The sequence below is a fragment of the Mirounga angustirostris genome, unplaced genomic scaffold, assembly GCF_029215605.1.
Source record: "Mirounga angustirostris isolate CCGP_5_RB_7025 unplaced genomic scaffold, mMirAng1.0.hap1 SCAF_2, whole genome shotgun sequence".
NCBI classification, from domain to species: Eukaryota; Metazoa; Chordata; class Mammalia; order Carnivora; family Phocidae; genus Mirounga; species Mirounga angustirostris.
Window position 1 is genome coordinate 80,817,406 of NW_026991710.1, and position 16,200 is coordinate 80,833,605.

At 39.1% G+C, this 16,200-nt stretch overlaps 1 protein-coding gene across 3 annotated transcripts in view; it reads left to right on the forward strand.

Moving 5' to 3' along the window:
* LOC135363611 (mitotic spindle assembly checkpoint protein MAD2A-like) overlaps nt 1–16,200 on the forward strand; it is a 41,915-nt gene that overhangs the window by 24,325 nt on the left and 1,390 nt on the right. The window contains exons 8-9 of one of the 3 annotated variants that reach the window (XR_010409469.1): nt 1,418–1,571; nt 5,513–14,059. Coding sequence is in view for 1 of the 3 variants with exons in the window: in XM_064584829.1 (XP_064440899.1) it covers nt 1,418–1,488 (71 nt within the window). In the remaining 2 variants the exon portion in view is untranslated. Of the gene's footprint in view, nt 1–1,417; nt 5,474–5,512; nt 14,060–16,200 lie in introns of those variants that run through there. The other 2 variants (XR_010409468.1, XM_064584829.1) reach the window with 2 other exon arrangements.

The window sequence follows — 16,200 nt, forward strand, 5'->3', positions numbered from 1 at the left end:
CTTCCTTATTTTGCCAAGGTCAGTTGAAGGCAGACTTCTAAAAAGTCTCTTCTAATCTCTGTTCTAAATCTTATCTCATTTTGTAATAATTAAGTGCTTAGTATCAGGCACTGTTCTAAGCTCTTTATATGTATTAACTCGTTAATCTTCACTATAAAGTAAAAATACATAGCCTGTATCCATTCCTTCAAAAATTACAAAGTGAACACCTGTTAACGTGCCAAGTATTGGGATGACTGAAACAGGGTCCTGGCCTTTCTGAAGTTTGAGATATGAAGGAGAGGAAAGTACATGGCAAGCTTCCAAGAAGTAACTACACAGATTTATCACATATGTATTTGTCTTTGTTATTTCACCTGAATGATCTGTTTGATCCTGTTGCCTGCCTGTTAAGAATAAAGGGCAATTCTCTCACTACAAGACAAGTGTAGGTCCCCGTATTTGATGATGGGTGTAGTGAATGCTGTTGTGAAAGCCCATTCCCTTGAGAGTTGAAGCTATCTAATTTTAGAGGTCCACCCACAACTCTTGCCTGAATAAGAAAAGTAGTTATGCAGAAATGGAAATGATTTTGAATTAGGTATGGCCAAGAGTCTGGTTTTCCAACATGAGATATAGTACAAAGTGGTCACTAGTAAGATTAAAACATTTGAATTCTTGGCTGTACATAACCTTCATAACATGACACATTAGGTTGAGAAAGAAAGCAGAAATGGAAGTTCAGTAAAAATATGGAGAGAGTTGAAAATTCTGAAACTACTTTTGGGACAAAAGTTTGAAATTCTTTTCAGAAAGCAGTAACTGCTTTAGGAAACACAATGCCTCTGCTAAATGGCCGGAAATAATGTGGTTCTTCCCCCACAAAAGCTCACTGGTAGCAACTTTCTTAATATATCATTGATAATACTTAAATTTCTGTCATTTGTGTTTTTATTTACCAAATTAAATGACCCTAATATTATCAGTTTTAATTTGTGATTTCTAACATTGCTAATTTCCCCCCCTTATAGATTATGTATCATTTAAGAAATACAAATACAAAGCTATGAGCTTTGTTGGTAAAGCTCAATTGGAAAAGCTTTGGCCTATGGCTCCAGCTAAACTTGTCCTGCCTTCTTTCCTCTACCTTGAAGCTCACCTTAGGAGGGAGATATTTAAACCAACAGGTTCAAGAATTGGGAATGACTGATGAGTACTGGGTGTTACATGTAGGTGATGAATCATTAAATTCTCCTGAAACTAATATTACAGTATATGTTAATTAAGTAGAATTTAAATAAAGATTTGCTAGGAAAAAAAAAAAAAAAACGTGCGTGACTTCCATACCATGTGAAACAGAGAAGCCAAGATTCCAAGAGAGTCTGATAGGCCTCTGATAGGCCTGGCCTGGACTCTGACTCAGTTTTGCTTACCATAGGTACAGGAATGAAAACAACATGTTCCGATTGGGCCTGTCGAGGTCTGAAACAGAGCCCCAGATGGGACTGAACCACACCCGGTCTTCAGGACTCTTCTCCCAGTGTCATCAATTGGACAGGGAAGTCAAGCCTGGATGGGAATTTTACACAGAGGTATAACGATCTCATGTTTTAGTTGGCTTTCGCTTCATAGCAAACAACCATAGAATAACCGTAAGCATTTTTTTTTTTTTCCTGTAAGTCTGTGGATTATCTGGGGTGCTTGTTTTATTCTCATGCAAATCTGCAGGTCACATGTTTCATTCTACCATTGAAGGGGCAATAGCTAGCCAGGACTTTTAAAGCTTAGTTTCCAAACTTTGACACTGACATTTTTGCCCACATTCCACTGATTTTGGCCAAGTCTTGTGGCTGAGCCAAACTTCAGTGGGGCAGGGAAGTATACTCCTCCCATGGAGTTGGGGAAAGGGGTATGTGAAAATGTGATGAAAGTGATAATATTATTATTAGACAGGAAAGATCAGAATAGCTATAATGCCGCATTGTAACTCATTTTCCACCAGATGTCACTAATGCTGCAATATTCAAATTAAGGTGAACTTTTGACTTTAAAGGCTGTAATATTCAGCTTTTCTTATTGGAAATTAACAGTGGGATTTCTGGCTACAAAAATATAGACATCCAAGGAAGGAAATACAGCATCTGTACTTGGCTAAGCACTTCACATGAATTATTTAATTTAATTCTCATGCTTTAGTGCACAAGTAGAATTGTGGAATCAGCGGGCGTGCAAACTGCACTACATTTTTTAGAGTTTAGATGGTCTCTTCTGTCCATGACCAAGGAAGCTCATCTGGCTCCTCAGCAAGCACATCAAAAGGAGTGTTTCTTCACCCGTTTCCTAATGGCTCTTACCTTTGACATCCTCTTAGCAATTGAGTGTCCAGAGCAAACTGGTTTTCATTTACTCCGCTTTACAAAACTCTACGTCTCTTTGGGTGCATTTGTATTTACACTTTCCTCAGATGACTTCCTGTAACTTATCCATATTGTGCAAAGAATAAATCAAGTGTGCATTTGTGAGCAGTTGTGAAACACTTTACCCACTAGTCAAAAGAATTGTTCGTTAAGTAACCTCAGTTACTCTTTAGGGAATTAATTTTTGGCTAAAGTTGTAAATAATAATTTCTTATTCTTGTTTTAATTAAATATGTGAAATTAGATTTTAAGTTATTTTGTTCAGTGTAACCGTGATAAAAATTTGTGTTGGAATAACTATGGAATAGAAATGCTGCTAAATTCCAAATTTTATGAGCTACATTTTCTAAGAACAGATCTTTAAAGATCTTTCCATTCTTCACGAACATGGCTTTGAAAGCCAGCAGTATTAACTGATGCTTATTAAAAAAAATCTAGTTGGGAAAGCTACTTAATCTTCATTAGAGTTGACAATGCTGTTCCAATCTGGCAAAAACACTGTAGCCTTAGCAACAAAACTATTAGAAAAGGCCTAGAGAGAAAAATGTCAAGAGTTGACCCTCTGATTACACAAGTCAGTTTATGTTACCGTTTCACCTATTTTTGTGCTCTTACCATTTGATCTATTTTTATACTAGAGAAACATCATTTCATTTATTTGTATAAAGTCCATTGTCATCTGCGTTTATCTGCACCATTTTGCTATGCAAGCTTGTTTGCACAAAGGTACACATCCTATCAAAATCTTTATTGTTTTGGCATTTTATCTGTGCTGAAAAAGGCCTCTGAATATAAGCACGACCGCTCAGGCTCCACTTCCATGCAAGGGAAAGATGCCAAACCTCTTTAAAAACTATCTAGATAGGGACATGCCCAGTGGATACCTAGACATGGATGTGAATTTCTTTCTGAATGGCAGTCTCACTGACTCACACGCATTTCCTTTAATCCTCACAACAACCCTAGGAAGGTTATTGTTGCCATTTTACACACGTAAAACCTGAGATTCAGGGAGCCTAGGTAATTTGCCCAACTTCAAACATCCAGAATCTGTCCCCAGGCCCGACCCCAAGGCCAATATTCTTTCTAGTATATCTCATTGCTTCTCAGAGACTAGGGAACAAAGGAGGGTGCCCCTGCTCCAGTGTGCACAGACTCAGCCAAAAAGACTAGACTGCTACATGACTCTAACCCCAAGTTGGGGAAGGAGAACTCAACAGTATTTTGAGTATCAAGTTTCATTAATTTTTTAAAAACACTTTTTCATAACAAGCGATCATTAAATGTTTATATACACACAGTATTTTGCTGTACCATAGCTGCATGCATCTTCTTCCATCAACATTTTCTTCTCTCATTCTTTCACTTGTTTTTGTAACTACATGCTGTGTTGGAATTTGAACGAGTGAGAAATAGAGGAGACAGAAGGCGATTGAGATGTATGTTATCATCCAAATCATGGGGTTCCCTAGCAAAGCTGGGTAGAGTGAGGCTTAGATCTCAAGCAGAAACAGGGTTTGCTACTACACCTCAAGAAATGAGCCGGGAATGGCCAGGCAACTGCAGGCATCCTCGCGCAAGCCCACTCCAACATGGGAGCAAGAAGCCCTGCGTCCTGAACGCCAAGGGCACAATAAGAAAGCACTTGACTCGAACTCCTATAAGTCTTAGAAAGGTCTTTTCTCTGTTGCTTGGAATGGTGTGAGAGAGACAGTGGAGAGAGGGGCCCCAGATCTCTGCCCAAAACCACCTTCTGTCATCAGGATTGGAATGGAGACCTGGAGAGTGGAGTAGCATGCATCCCTCTCGTTGAATATTTGCCAGCTTTTTAAGCTTTTTAGTGTACTACACTGTGCGTTCCACGGGCGTCATGTGAGTTGCTTTAGGTAGCATGCTCACGGGCATTTTTTTTTTAATTTTGGTAACTATGTATTTTAATCTGTATTCAGAAAAACGTATAACATGTTCTAACACATTACCATGAGCGAAGATTCTAAAGTCCACTCTGAATGTTTAAAGAAAAACATATCAGTATTTTGTATGGATGATGCAAATGTAGACAAGGTAAGAAGGCCGCGCACACACGATGGGAGGCTGAGAACCAATGTCGTAGCCCTTTGTGCTCCAGCCTCCGAAGGGAGCCAGGGCAGCAGTCCCCTTAGCGGAGCCGCGCCTGCTCCCGCTACTGCTGCGCTCACACACGCCTGAACTCGCCTCCTCCCCACAGAGTCCTTCTGGAACTGCTGAAGGGCATCTTGCTTTCTGCCCACAAAAGACTCCGGCCCCATGAGTCCGGTAGAACGCCATGCAGCACGCTAAGCTGAAAGTTAACTCTCCGGTCCATTTCGTATCACTAATTAGGTCCAGTCATGTTGTCCAAAGTGGCTCACCAGACTTTGATGAAATGAACACAGAGACTGTATCCACACGAAAATGTCCCAAATTTGAACAATAGGACACTCTTTGTTTATGACTCCACTTCCCCCCAAACTAAATCCCCTCACAAAAGCCCATAGAAATTAAAGTCCAAGTGCCTTCATTCTCAATCGTATACAGTTGGCTCAGTGTCAGCCAGAGGCTTTTACGCAGAGCCTGGGTTCCGGTAGCTGTAGCGGTGTCCTGGGATTTCACAGGAATGGGCATAGCTTCTTCAGCCTCTTCAAAGTTGGTTCGAACCTCGAATTAGTTCTAGTCTCCAAGGGCCCAGCAGTCACAAAAGAGACTGCATCTCCCCTATAGAAGTTGTCACAAACAAAACTGTGGTCCCCCAATTAAGTGAATAGGTAATGGCGTGGCAGGTAACTTAGTGCTCCCTCTATTGGAGACAGCGAGGACCTGGGAACTGTTGGGTTTCAGTCCCAGGGCAAGCCAGCCAGAGGCACCCGCCTTGAGTCCACAGCCTGTGAGTCCGTATTCACTGAGCACACAGCGCCCAGCAACCGTTGTGCTTCCACATGTTTAATATGTGTGTGTATTTCTTTGTGTTTGTTGTTGTTACTGTTTTGTTTTGGTGACTCGTGTGTAGTCATCTCCCATATATATTGCCTACTTTCAGGGAGGGACCTTTTCTTTTTTTTTTTTCTTTCTATTAACATATAACGTATTATTTGTTTCAGGGGTACAGGTCTGTGATTCATCAGTCTTCCACAATTCACAGCGCTCACCATAGCACATACCCGCCCCAATGTCTATCACCCAGCCACGTCATCCCTCCCACCCGCCACCACTCCAGCAACCCTCAGTTTATTTCCTGAGATTGAGAGTCTCTTATGGTTTGTCTCCCTCTGGTTTCATCTTGTTTCATTTTTCTCTCCCTTCCCCTATGATCCTCTGCCTTGTTTCTCAAATTTAGAGAGTGACCCTGAGACATTATTGCCTTCTTCGAAAATTTAGATATTCTGGTTTCATTTCCTTGTGTCTCGTGTCCCATGCTTTTGGCACTTTGGTGCAAGATTGTGGTCTAGAGAAAACGTCTACTCCCAAACTCCTCCGAATGTGTTCTCTCCAGAACAGTGGAGTGAAACACATTCTCCTCTGTCAGTGCATGAGGAATGGGGTAATGAACGTCACCCTGCTCCCTTAGCACTATGTTTAACTTACTGATATGCCACGTCTTATTTGTTCTGATAGTAGTAATTGTCATCACTCTTCCATAGACTTTTCATTCCTACCTAGGCAAGCTGAGTTGGACCTGGCTAGGAAGTAGTTGACCAGAACCAAGATTCTAAGGAAATAAAATACCACGGTCGCAGTAAGAGCCAATGAGTCAGGATTACTCTTTGTCAAGAACGAACAGAAGGATACCAAAGTTTAGCAAGACTTTAAGAAGATTCTAGATATCACAGATGAAAGTAGTCAAAAGTTAGTATTCCAAAGAGTGGCGCCATTTGAAAAGACAGAACACAAGCACAAACAAATAAAAAGGATTCCAAGACACTTAAATTAAGGGCAGAAACTTTTCTTTTCTCTCTTACTCCTTCCTGTCTCAGTAGGATCTGACCACTGGTGTAAGGAAAGAGACTGCAGCTGGGAAGGAAATGATGCCAAGAGCTGCAGCTGCAAAGAGTCAGGGTTTTTTTTTTTTTAACTTTTATAGTGTAAAATTAATACATACACACATTTTAAAAAACAAGCAGTACAGAGTGGTACCAAATGAAAAGGAAATTCACTGCCTGAACCTGTTCCCCAACTCCTCATTTCCAGCTCCCTATTTTTAAATATTTTCTGTTCTACTGGTGGTTATCACAATACCTCTGAAACCTATTTAATACTTTCATTTCTTGTTTTATGAACTTGAAATAGCATCTATTGAAAGATGAGAAACTTATTTCTTTTATCCATCTGCTTCTACATTTTCCAGTTACATTGTTTTGATTTTTCTGGTTATTACCATTTTAAAGAGTATGCTTACATCTGTATTTTGTTACATCAATTTTAGACAGTGTATCTTGATTTTTTGCTATATAAATAAATAGGTGAAAAAGATCTGTGACATTATCTCTTCCACGTCTCTGCTGCCTTAATATTCAGACTTCCATTTTTTTTATATTATCAATGTTAGTATTAGTCAGATTCTTTTACAGTTGTTGTCTTCCAAGTTTTGTTTATACGTTGATTCTACAAATTAAAATAGCATTTCCATTATTCCAATGATTAAATTACTCCTTACCGAAGGACCAAATAGCTCTACTTACTGAGAAAGAAAGGGTAATCTTATGTCATTAAAACTGAAAGATGAATGTTCCAAGTGTCAAAGTCAAGTGGGATTCCTGAAACTCAATCTTCAAGACTTTCTAGTACATTTAATTTGGTCGATGATATCTTTAATTTCCAAAAAATCTTTTTCTTTGTTCTTATTTTATAGCCACCCATTCTTTGGCTTCTTGACTCTGAAGATGTTAGTTGGTTTTGTTTTCTTAATCATTTTTTTTTTTTTTTCCTGTTCTCTTACTTGTTTTCTTTAGGATTCGACTGTTACAATATCTGTTCCACTTGGACCTTCTCATTTTTGTTTTTCACTTACTCTAAATTTTCTGGGGTTTTTTCCCCCATATATGTGAGTGATGAAAAAGGTTGACCAGTATTGATAGCGTGATTTGCCACTGCGGTATTAGACCTCTTTCATGAATGAAAAGATGGATGGCAGGTTCTGTGTACATATAAGCTAGTAGTACTGTTTTAGGGTACATTTAGATATTTTGTTCACCATGTATTTTTTGAAAATTGACTTTTTAAAATACTACATTGAAATTAAAATATCGTATCTTATTTACTTAGTTTTTTGGTGCACCTCAAATTTTGTGTGCCTGGTTTCACTCACTGTAGTATCTATTTGGGCCAAGGGCCTGAAAGGTTAAATGTAATTTCCAGGTATGGTCAGTAGAGGGCAGCAAAGGGTAGTGGAGTGAGCACTCGCAGCCAAGGCCTGGGCATCCCTTTTTTCCCTCTATAGAGATAAAAATCCATCAGTGGTAGTAGAAAGTCCAGAGTGCCAGAATCAGGAGAGAAATTACTCATAGGGATACTGATCCAGAATGGGGATCAGCTGAGGAGGCACAATTCACAGCCTGGTATCTATCTTAGCGATGTGAACCACTAGACATCAGGAGGGGAATCATTCGACTTTCCCAGTCCTGACTCCTCCTACTCCCTGCCTGTCTAAAACCTCAGATCTGGCTCCGTAAAATAACAGGAGTCTCCTGTCCATCTTGGGAGCTGATGCAAACTTCCTGACTGAGAGTTAGGACATGGTCCCAGCAGTGGGCTAAGTGTTCCTCAACCAGCCATTTCAGGGAGGAGAGACTGAGTGGGATAGGGGCACCATAGGCAAACACTGACAGCTGATGAAAACACTCACATATGTGTCAGTTAAATAATCTGGGAGCCAACCTAAACGGGATGTGGCTTAAAATATATTTTCTTTCCTCCTCCAGAAGGAAAACATTGTTTAGGTGAGGAAAAACTATATGACTTTGAAATTAGACAAACTTGACTCTGCAGATTATTTGGTATGTGGTTCTCAGTTACTTCACTTTATTGAGCTTCAGTTTCTCCATCTGTAACATGGAAATAATGATTCTTACCTCACAAATCTGCTGCAAGGAAATGAGATGATGTCCATAAACTGCCTGGCAAAGAACTTGGCAATTTGTAGTTACTCAATTGGCATTACTACCTGTTCTCTCTCCCTGTCTTTGGTCATGGGGAGAATACCCATTATATTGTTGCTATTTTTGAATAAAAAGTCTCATTGTCTCCTGTAAGCATAACTAAATTATTTGAAGGATTAATCTGTTAGGTACCATACTAACATTTCTGCAGTATGATCTCATTTAATTCTCACAACAACCCTATGAAGCAGATGCTTTTATCATCATTTTGATTTTGCAGAGAAGGACATTGAGGCTTTAGAAGTATAACTGGTTTACCCAGTGTCATGTAGGTAGTAAATCATAAGGAAGGATTAAAACTAGGTAATTGGATTCCACAGCTCATGCTCTTGACACTACATAATGTTTTCCAATATACACATTTAATCAAAGATTTAAAATTGTAAGGGAATAAATCAGAGAAGAAATTAAAAAATACATGGAGACAAATGAAAATGAAAACACCATGGTCCAAAAACTTTGGAATCCAGCAAAAGCTGTTCTATGAGGGAAGTTTATAGCAATCAAGGCCTACCTCAAGAAGCAAGAAAAATATTGAAGAAACAACCTAAACTTACACCTACAGAAGCTAGAAAAAGAACAAACAAAACCCAAAACCTAAAGAAGGAAGAAAATAATAAAGATTAGAGCAGAAATAAGTGAAATAGAAACTAAAAAAAAACCAATAGAGCAGATCAATGCAACCAGGAGCTGGTTCTTTGAAAAGATCAACCAAATTGATAAACCTTTAGCCAGACTCATAAAGGAGAGAGAGAGAGAGAGGACTCAAATAAACAAAATCAGAAGGGAAAGAGGAGAAAGGACAACCAACACCACAGAAATATGATGGATTATAAGAATATTATGAAAAATTGTATGCAAACAAATTGAACAACCTAGAAGAAATGATAAATCCCTAGAAACATATAACCTCCCAAAACTGAATCAGGAAGAAATAGAAAACTTGAACAGACTGATTACCAGGAATGAAATTGAATCAGTAATCAGAAAACTCCCAACAAACAAAAGTCCAGGAGCAGATGGCTTCACAGGTGGATTTTACCGAACATTTAAAGAAGAGTTAGAAGGAAAGCTTCCAAATTCACAAATTCATTCTGTGAGGCCAGCATTACCCTGATACCAAAACCAGGTAAAGACACTTAAAAAAAAAAAAAAAAAAAAGGACGGCTGGGTGGCTCAGTCAGTTAAGCGTCTGCCTTCAGCTCTGGTCATGATCCCAGAGTCCTGGGATCGAGTCCCCCATCGGGCTCCTGGCTCAGCGGGGAGCCTGCTTCTCCCTCTCCCACTCCCCCTGCTTGTGCGCTCTCTCTCTCTCACTCTTGCTCTATCGCAAATAAATAAAATCTTTTTTAAAAAAGAGAGAACTACAGGCCAATATCTCTGATGAACACAGATGCAAAAATCCTCAACAAAATAATAGCCAACCAAATCCAACAATACATTAAAAAAATCATTCACCGTGATCAAGTGGGATTTATTCCTAGGATGCAAACGTGATTCAATATTCACAAATCAATTAACATCATACATCACATCAACAAGAGAAAGGATAAAAAGCACATGATTATTTTAATAGATGCAGAAAAGCATTTGACAAAGTACAATATCCATTCATGATAAAAACTCTCAACGAAGTAGATTTAGAGGGAACATATTTCAATATAATAAAGACCACATAAAAACCTACAGCTAAAATCATACTCAATGGTGAAAAACTAAAAGCTTTTCCCCAAGATCAAGAGCAAGACAGGGGTGTCCATTCTCACTACTTGTATTCAACATAGTACTGGAAGTCCTAGCCCCGGGAATAAGACAAGAAAAAGAAAGAAATGGCATCCAAATGGGTAAGGAAGAAGTAAAACTTTCACTATTTGCAGGTGACATGATACTATATATACAGAAAACCCTCCAGACTCCACCAAAAATAGACTAGAACTGATAAATGAGTTCAGGAAAATCACAGGATACAAAATCAATATTCAGAAATCTGCATTTTTATACACTAATAATGAAGAAGCAGAAAGAGAAATTAAGAAACAGTCCCATTCACAATTATACCAAAAATAATAAACTACCTAGGAATAAACTTAAACAAGGAAGTGAAAGACCTATATTCTGAAAACTATAAAACACTGATGAAAAAAAATTGAAGACAACATGAATGGAAAAATATTCTATGCTTATTGATGGAAGAACAAATATTTTAAAATGTCCCATACCCAAAATGATCTACAGATTTAATGCAATCCCTATCAAAACACCAATAGCATTTTTCACAGAACTAGAACCAATAATTCTAAAATATGTATGGTACCACAAAAGGCCCCAAATAGCCAAAGCAATCTTGAGAAAGAACAAAATTGGAGGTATCACAATCCCAGATTTCAGGGTATATCACAAAGCTGTAATAATCCAAACAGTATGGTACTGACGGAAAAGTAGACAATAGATCAACGGAACAGAATAGAGAATCCAGAAATAAACCCATGATTTTATGTACAAGCAGGGAGGCAAGAATATACAATGGGAAAAAGATAGTCTCTTCAAAAACTGGTGTTGGGAAAACTGGACAGGTACATCCAAAAGAATGAGACTGGACCACTCTCTTACACTATACACAAAAATAAAATTCAAAATGGATTAAAGACCTAAATGTAAGACTTGAAACCAAAAAAGTCCTAGCAGAGAGCACAGATAGTAATTTCTCAGACACTGGCTGTAACAACATCTTTCTAGACATGTCCCCTGAGGCAAGGGAGACAAAAGCAAAAATAAATTATTGGGACTACATCAAAATAAAAGGCTTCTGCACAGCAAAGAAAACCACCAATAAAACGAGAGGACAAGTTACTGAATGGGAGAAGATATTTGCAAAGGATATAAAAGGTTAGTATCCAAAATATATAAAGAACTTATACAACTCAACACCAAAAAACCAAATGATCCAATTTAAAAATAGGAAGAAGACATCAACAGACATTTCTCCAAAGAAGACACAGATGGCCAACAGACACGAAAAGATGCTCAAATCACTCATCATCAGGGAAATGCAAATGAAAACCACAATGAGCTATCACCTCATACCTGTCCAAATGGCTAAAATCAACAACACAAGAAACAACAGGTTTTGGCAAGATTGTGGAGAAAAAGGAACTCTTGTGCACTGTTGGTGGGAATGCCAACTGGTGCAGCCCCCTGTGGAAAACAATATGGAGGTTCCTCAAAAAATTAAAGATAGAATAGCTATATGATCCATAACTGAGTATTTACCCCCCAAATAGAAAAACACTAATTTGTGGGGTGTCTGGGTGGCTCAGTCGGTTAAGCATCTAGCTCATGGTTTCAGCTCAGGTCATAATCTCGGGATCATGGGATCGAACCCCACATTGGGTTCTGCGCTCAGCACAGAGTCTGCTTGAGATTCCCTCTCCCTCTTCCTCTGCCCCTGCCCCCACCTGTCTGCTCACCCTCTCTCATTCTCAAATAAATAAATAAATAAATAAATAAATAAATAAATAAATAAATAAAATCTTTAAAAAAAGAAAAACACTAATTTAAAAAGATATATGCACCCCTATGTTTGTTGCAACATTATTTACAGTAGCCAAATTATGGAGCAAGCCCAAGTGTCCACATATATATATATATATATAAGTGTCCATATATATATATGTATATATATATACATACACACACACAATGGAATATTATTCAGCAATAAAAAAGATGAAATCTTGCCATTTGCAACAACACGGATGGATTTAGAGGATATAATGCTAAGTGAAATAAGTCAGAGAAAGACAAATACCATATGATTTCACTTATATGTGGAATTTAAGAAACAAAACAAATAAAAAAGAGATAAACCAAAAGACAGACTCTTAGCTATAGAAAACAAACTGATAGTTATCAGAAGGAAGGTGGGTGGGGGGATGGGGATTAAGAGTACACTTATGATGAGCACTGAGTAATGTATAGAATTATCGAATCACTCTATTGTACACCTGAAACTAATAATAACACTTAATTATACTGGAATTGAAATAAAATAAATATAAAAAAATTAAAAGAAAGAAATTGAATTAAGAAAATAGTCTGCATGGCTCATTCAGTTAAGCATCTGCCTTCGGCTCAGGTCGTGATCTCAGGGTCCTGGGATCAAGCCCCACATCGGGCTCCCTGCTCATAGGGGAGTCTGCTTCTCCCCCTCCCCCCCACCCCCCTCTCTGCTCATGCTCTCTCTCTCTCTCTCACTTCTCTCTCAAATAAATAAAATCTTCAAAAATTTTTTTTTAAATAGTCTTGTCTTTGCAACATGCTTAAAAATATTGGTATTATGGGCATAGGATTACCTTATACTATCTCTTCTATTTGATATTTAGGGTGAAAAGTTAAGTGTTCAATGAAATAGATGAAATAGATGAAATAGATGAAATAGATGAAAACAAACCCTATCACTGTTATTCTATTTAGAGCTCATTCATCAAATTAAAATAAGTAGCAATGGTATTTTAGAAGAAATTAAGCTTTAGCTATTACTGTAAATGTAACTATTACATGACTAAGGAAAGCTCCCTTTATCTTTCTAAGAAAACTTTTCTCTCCTTGGCTTTACTACAAGTGGAAGATAGAATCAGAACACTACATCTTTCTCAATTAATTCCTGAAGATTAGTAACTCACAATCCTGGTTACATACAAGAATCACTCAAAAAATTTTTCAAAATACAGGTTTTCTGGATCTGATGAATCAGAACCTCTGGGGGTTACAGAGGGAGTGCCTGAAAACTCCCCCAAGTGAGACTGATGCATATCAGTATTGATAAGCAGATACTAGATTCTAGAAGGAGAGTTTTCCTGGTCTCTAAATCTCTAACCTCTCTGAAGGGAGAGGCAGAGAAATGGGACATAATCTGGGAATTGGGGAAGGTGCAGAGATAAGTTTGCCTACATTTTTACATTAAATAAATGTTGACAGATGCTTGATGGGAGGCCAGAAAGTGTTGCCCCATGAGCCTCCATGGTTCTAATACAATCAAACATGTCCAGACTAGCACTTGTCCCTTTAAAAGTGGTGAGAAGGGGCATCTGGGTGGCTAGTCGGTTAAGCTTCTGACTCTTGATCTCGGCTCAGGTCGTGATCTTGGTTCAGGTCATGATCTCAGGGCTGTGAGATCGAGCCCCAGGTCAGGCTCCACTCTCAGCACTGTTTGTGCTTGTCCCTCTCCCTTCTGCTACCCCCCACCCAAATAAATAAATCTTAAAAAAAATAAAAGTGGTGAAAAGTCTGAAGGCCACTATCTACATGTCACTTCTGTGCTAGTTTGGTTTTAAGATGAGAGGCCTCAGTAAAGTCTAAAAGGTCTACCAGGACTTGTGCTCTTGCCTCTACCTACTTTTTCAGGCATATTTCATGCTCCTGTACCTTCTGCCTGTATCTCCAAACTAGCAAACTCTTCCATGTCTCTGAAACGTCACATATTCGCATTCTGTCCCTTCAGCTGAAAAATGTATCTTCCCTTCCAATACACTTCTCTTCTTGTCCCTTCCCTCTGCCTTCCTCTTTTCTCTCCTCTCTCTAATCAATCCCTAATTATTCTTTAAAGCTCATTTTAAAGGAGCTCTTCAAAGGAGACTTCTTCACAACTGAAATCAGGTGTCAGGTCCCTCTTTTTTTTTTTTTTTTTTAAAGATTTTATTTATTTATTTGACAGAGAGAGACACAGCGAGAGAGGGAGAGCACAAGCAGGGGGAGTGGGAGAGGGAGAAGCAGGCTTCCCGCCTAGCAGGGAGCCCGATGCGGGGCTCGATCCCAGGACCCTGGGATTATGACCTGAGCCGAAGGCAGCCGCTTAACCGACTGAGCCACCCAGGCGCCCTCAGGTCCCTCTTTTAATTTCTCATCTCACTCTTTAATTTTTCTCTGCAGTACTTTCCAGAGTCTGGTGTTACACAGTTATTGATGACACTCTTTGTTTAATTTCTGCCCCCCCCACCCCCCATTTAAATCCTGGTTTTGTGAGAGTTGGGCCTGGCTCTCTGTTGCCCAGACCTAGCAAGTTTCTTTCTCCTAGTACAGGTTCAAACACTATCTGTTGAATGAATGAAGTAAATGAGAGAGAGACTAGTTTAGGTCATGCCTTTTCCCCATCCATCCATGCCAGAAAACTCTTTCATTCACCCATTCAAGAGAATTTTTGAAATCCTCCAATGTGCCAATGTTTGTGAGAATTAAAATGATAAATCAGACATAGACTCTTTCCTTGAGGCCCATAGAGTCGAGTGGGGAATAAAAGAGAGGGATTCACATACCTGTTAGAGGTGCCTATAAGGGAAACCATGAACTTTGTTAGTAGGATCAAATTTCAGTCCTCCACTGTTGTCAAAGGAAAGACACTGTCCGTGTGAGAAGAGTGGGGGCCCTCACAGGAAGCTGAGTGACCTCCTGAGTCAGCTGGATTTGAATCCTTCATGTTATGTCGCAGCTGCTTGAATTGAAAGCGTCTAACCTGTCCGTGAAGCACCTCCTCACCTGTAAAATGGTCAGTTTTCTAGTGGACAGGGAACACCGTCTCCACGGAAAATGTTTTTAACAGACTACTGTAGGTTCCGTCACACTGAAGAAGATGTCCACACGGCAAATAGATGTTTAGCATCACTAACCATTGGGGAAATGCGCGTTAAATCCACAGTGAGATATCATGACACAGCTATCAGAACAGCTAAAATAAAAAATGACAACACTAGTTGCCAGTGTGGATGCTAGTGTGGATGTGGGGAAACTGAATCACTCCCACAGTACTGGTGAGAATGTGAAATGGCAGAGCCATTCTGGAAAACAGTTAGACAGTGTCTTAAAAAACAAAACAGAGCAGCTACCCTAGGACCTGGCAATTGGAGTCCTGGGCATTTAGCCCAGAGGAGAGAAGACCGACGCTGACACAAAAACCTGTACACAGATGTTTACAGCAGCTTTATTAGTGAACGCCCAAGCCTGCAGACAATCCAGAATTCCTTCAGCAGGTGGTGAAGCAAACTGTGATACAGCCATATCCTGGCATACTACTAAGAGACACAGAGAAATGAACTGTGAGCACCTGTGGCAATCCGGATGACTCTCCCGTTATGTTGATTGAGTGGAAAAAAGCAAATCACAAAAATGTTACATACTATATGATCCCCTCTGTATACCATTCTTGAAATGTCAAAATTATACACATGGAGAACAGATTCGTGATTGCCAGGGATTAAAGAGGTGGGGGAGGTGGAAGGAAGTTTGTGTGGTTGTAAAAGGGTAATAGGAAGGATCCTTGTGGTGATGGAAGTGTCTGGAAGTCTCTATCTGTAGAAAATTGATGTAATCTCTCTGTATTATTTCTTACAGATACATATGAATCTATAGTTATCTCAAAATAAAAAAGATTACTTTTAAAAAATCAAAACGTGCAGGCCAAATCAGGGAAACAAGTATGTCAGTTTGGCAGTTACGACATGAGCCTTAGATCCGTGACATCATAATGGTAGTGCTCTCAGGTTACTGTGGAATCCTCAGGCTTCAAGCATTTTACAGTACTCTGCCTAGTGCTGTAGACTCACTTGATTTTCAGTCCTGAGAACTGAAGACAAAAGGATGTT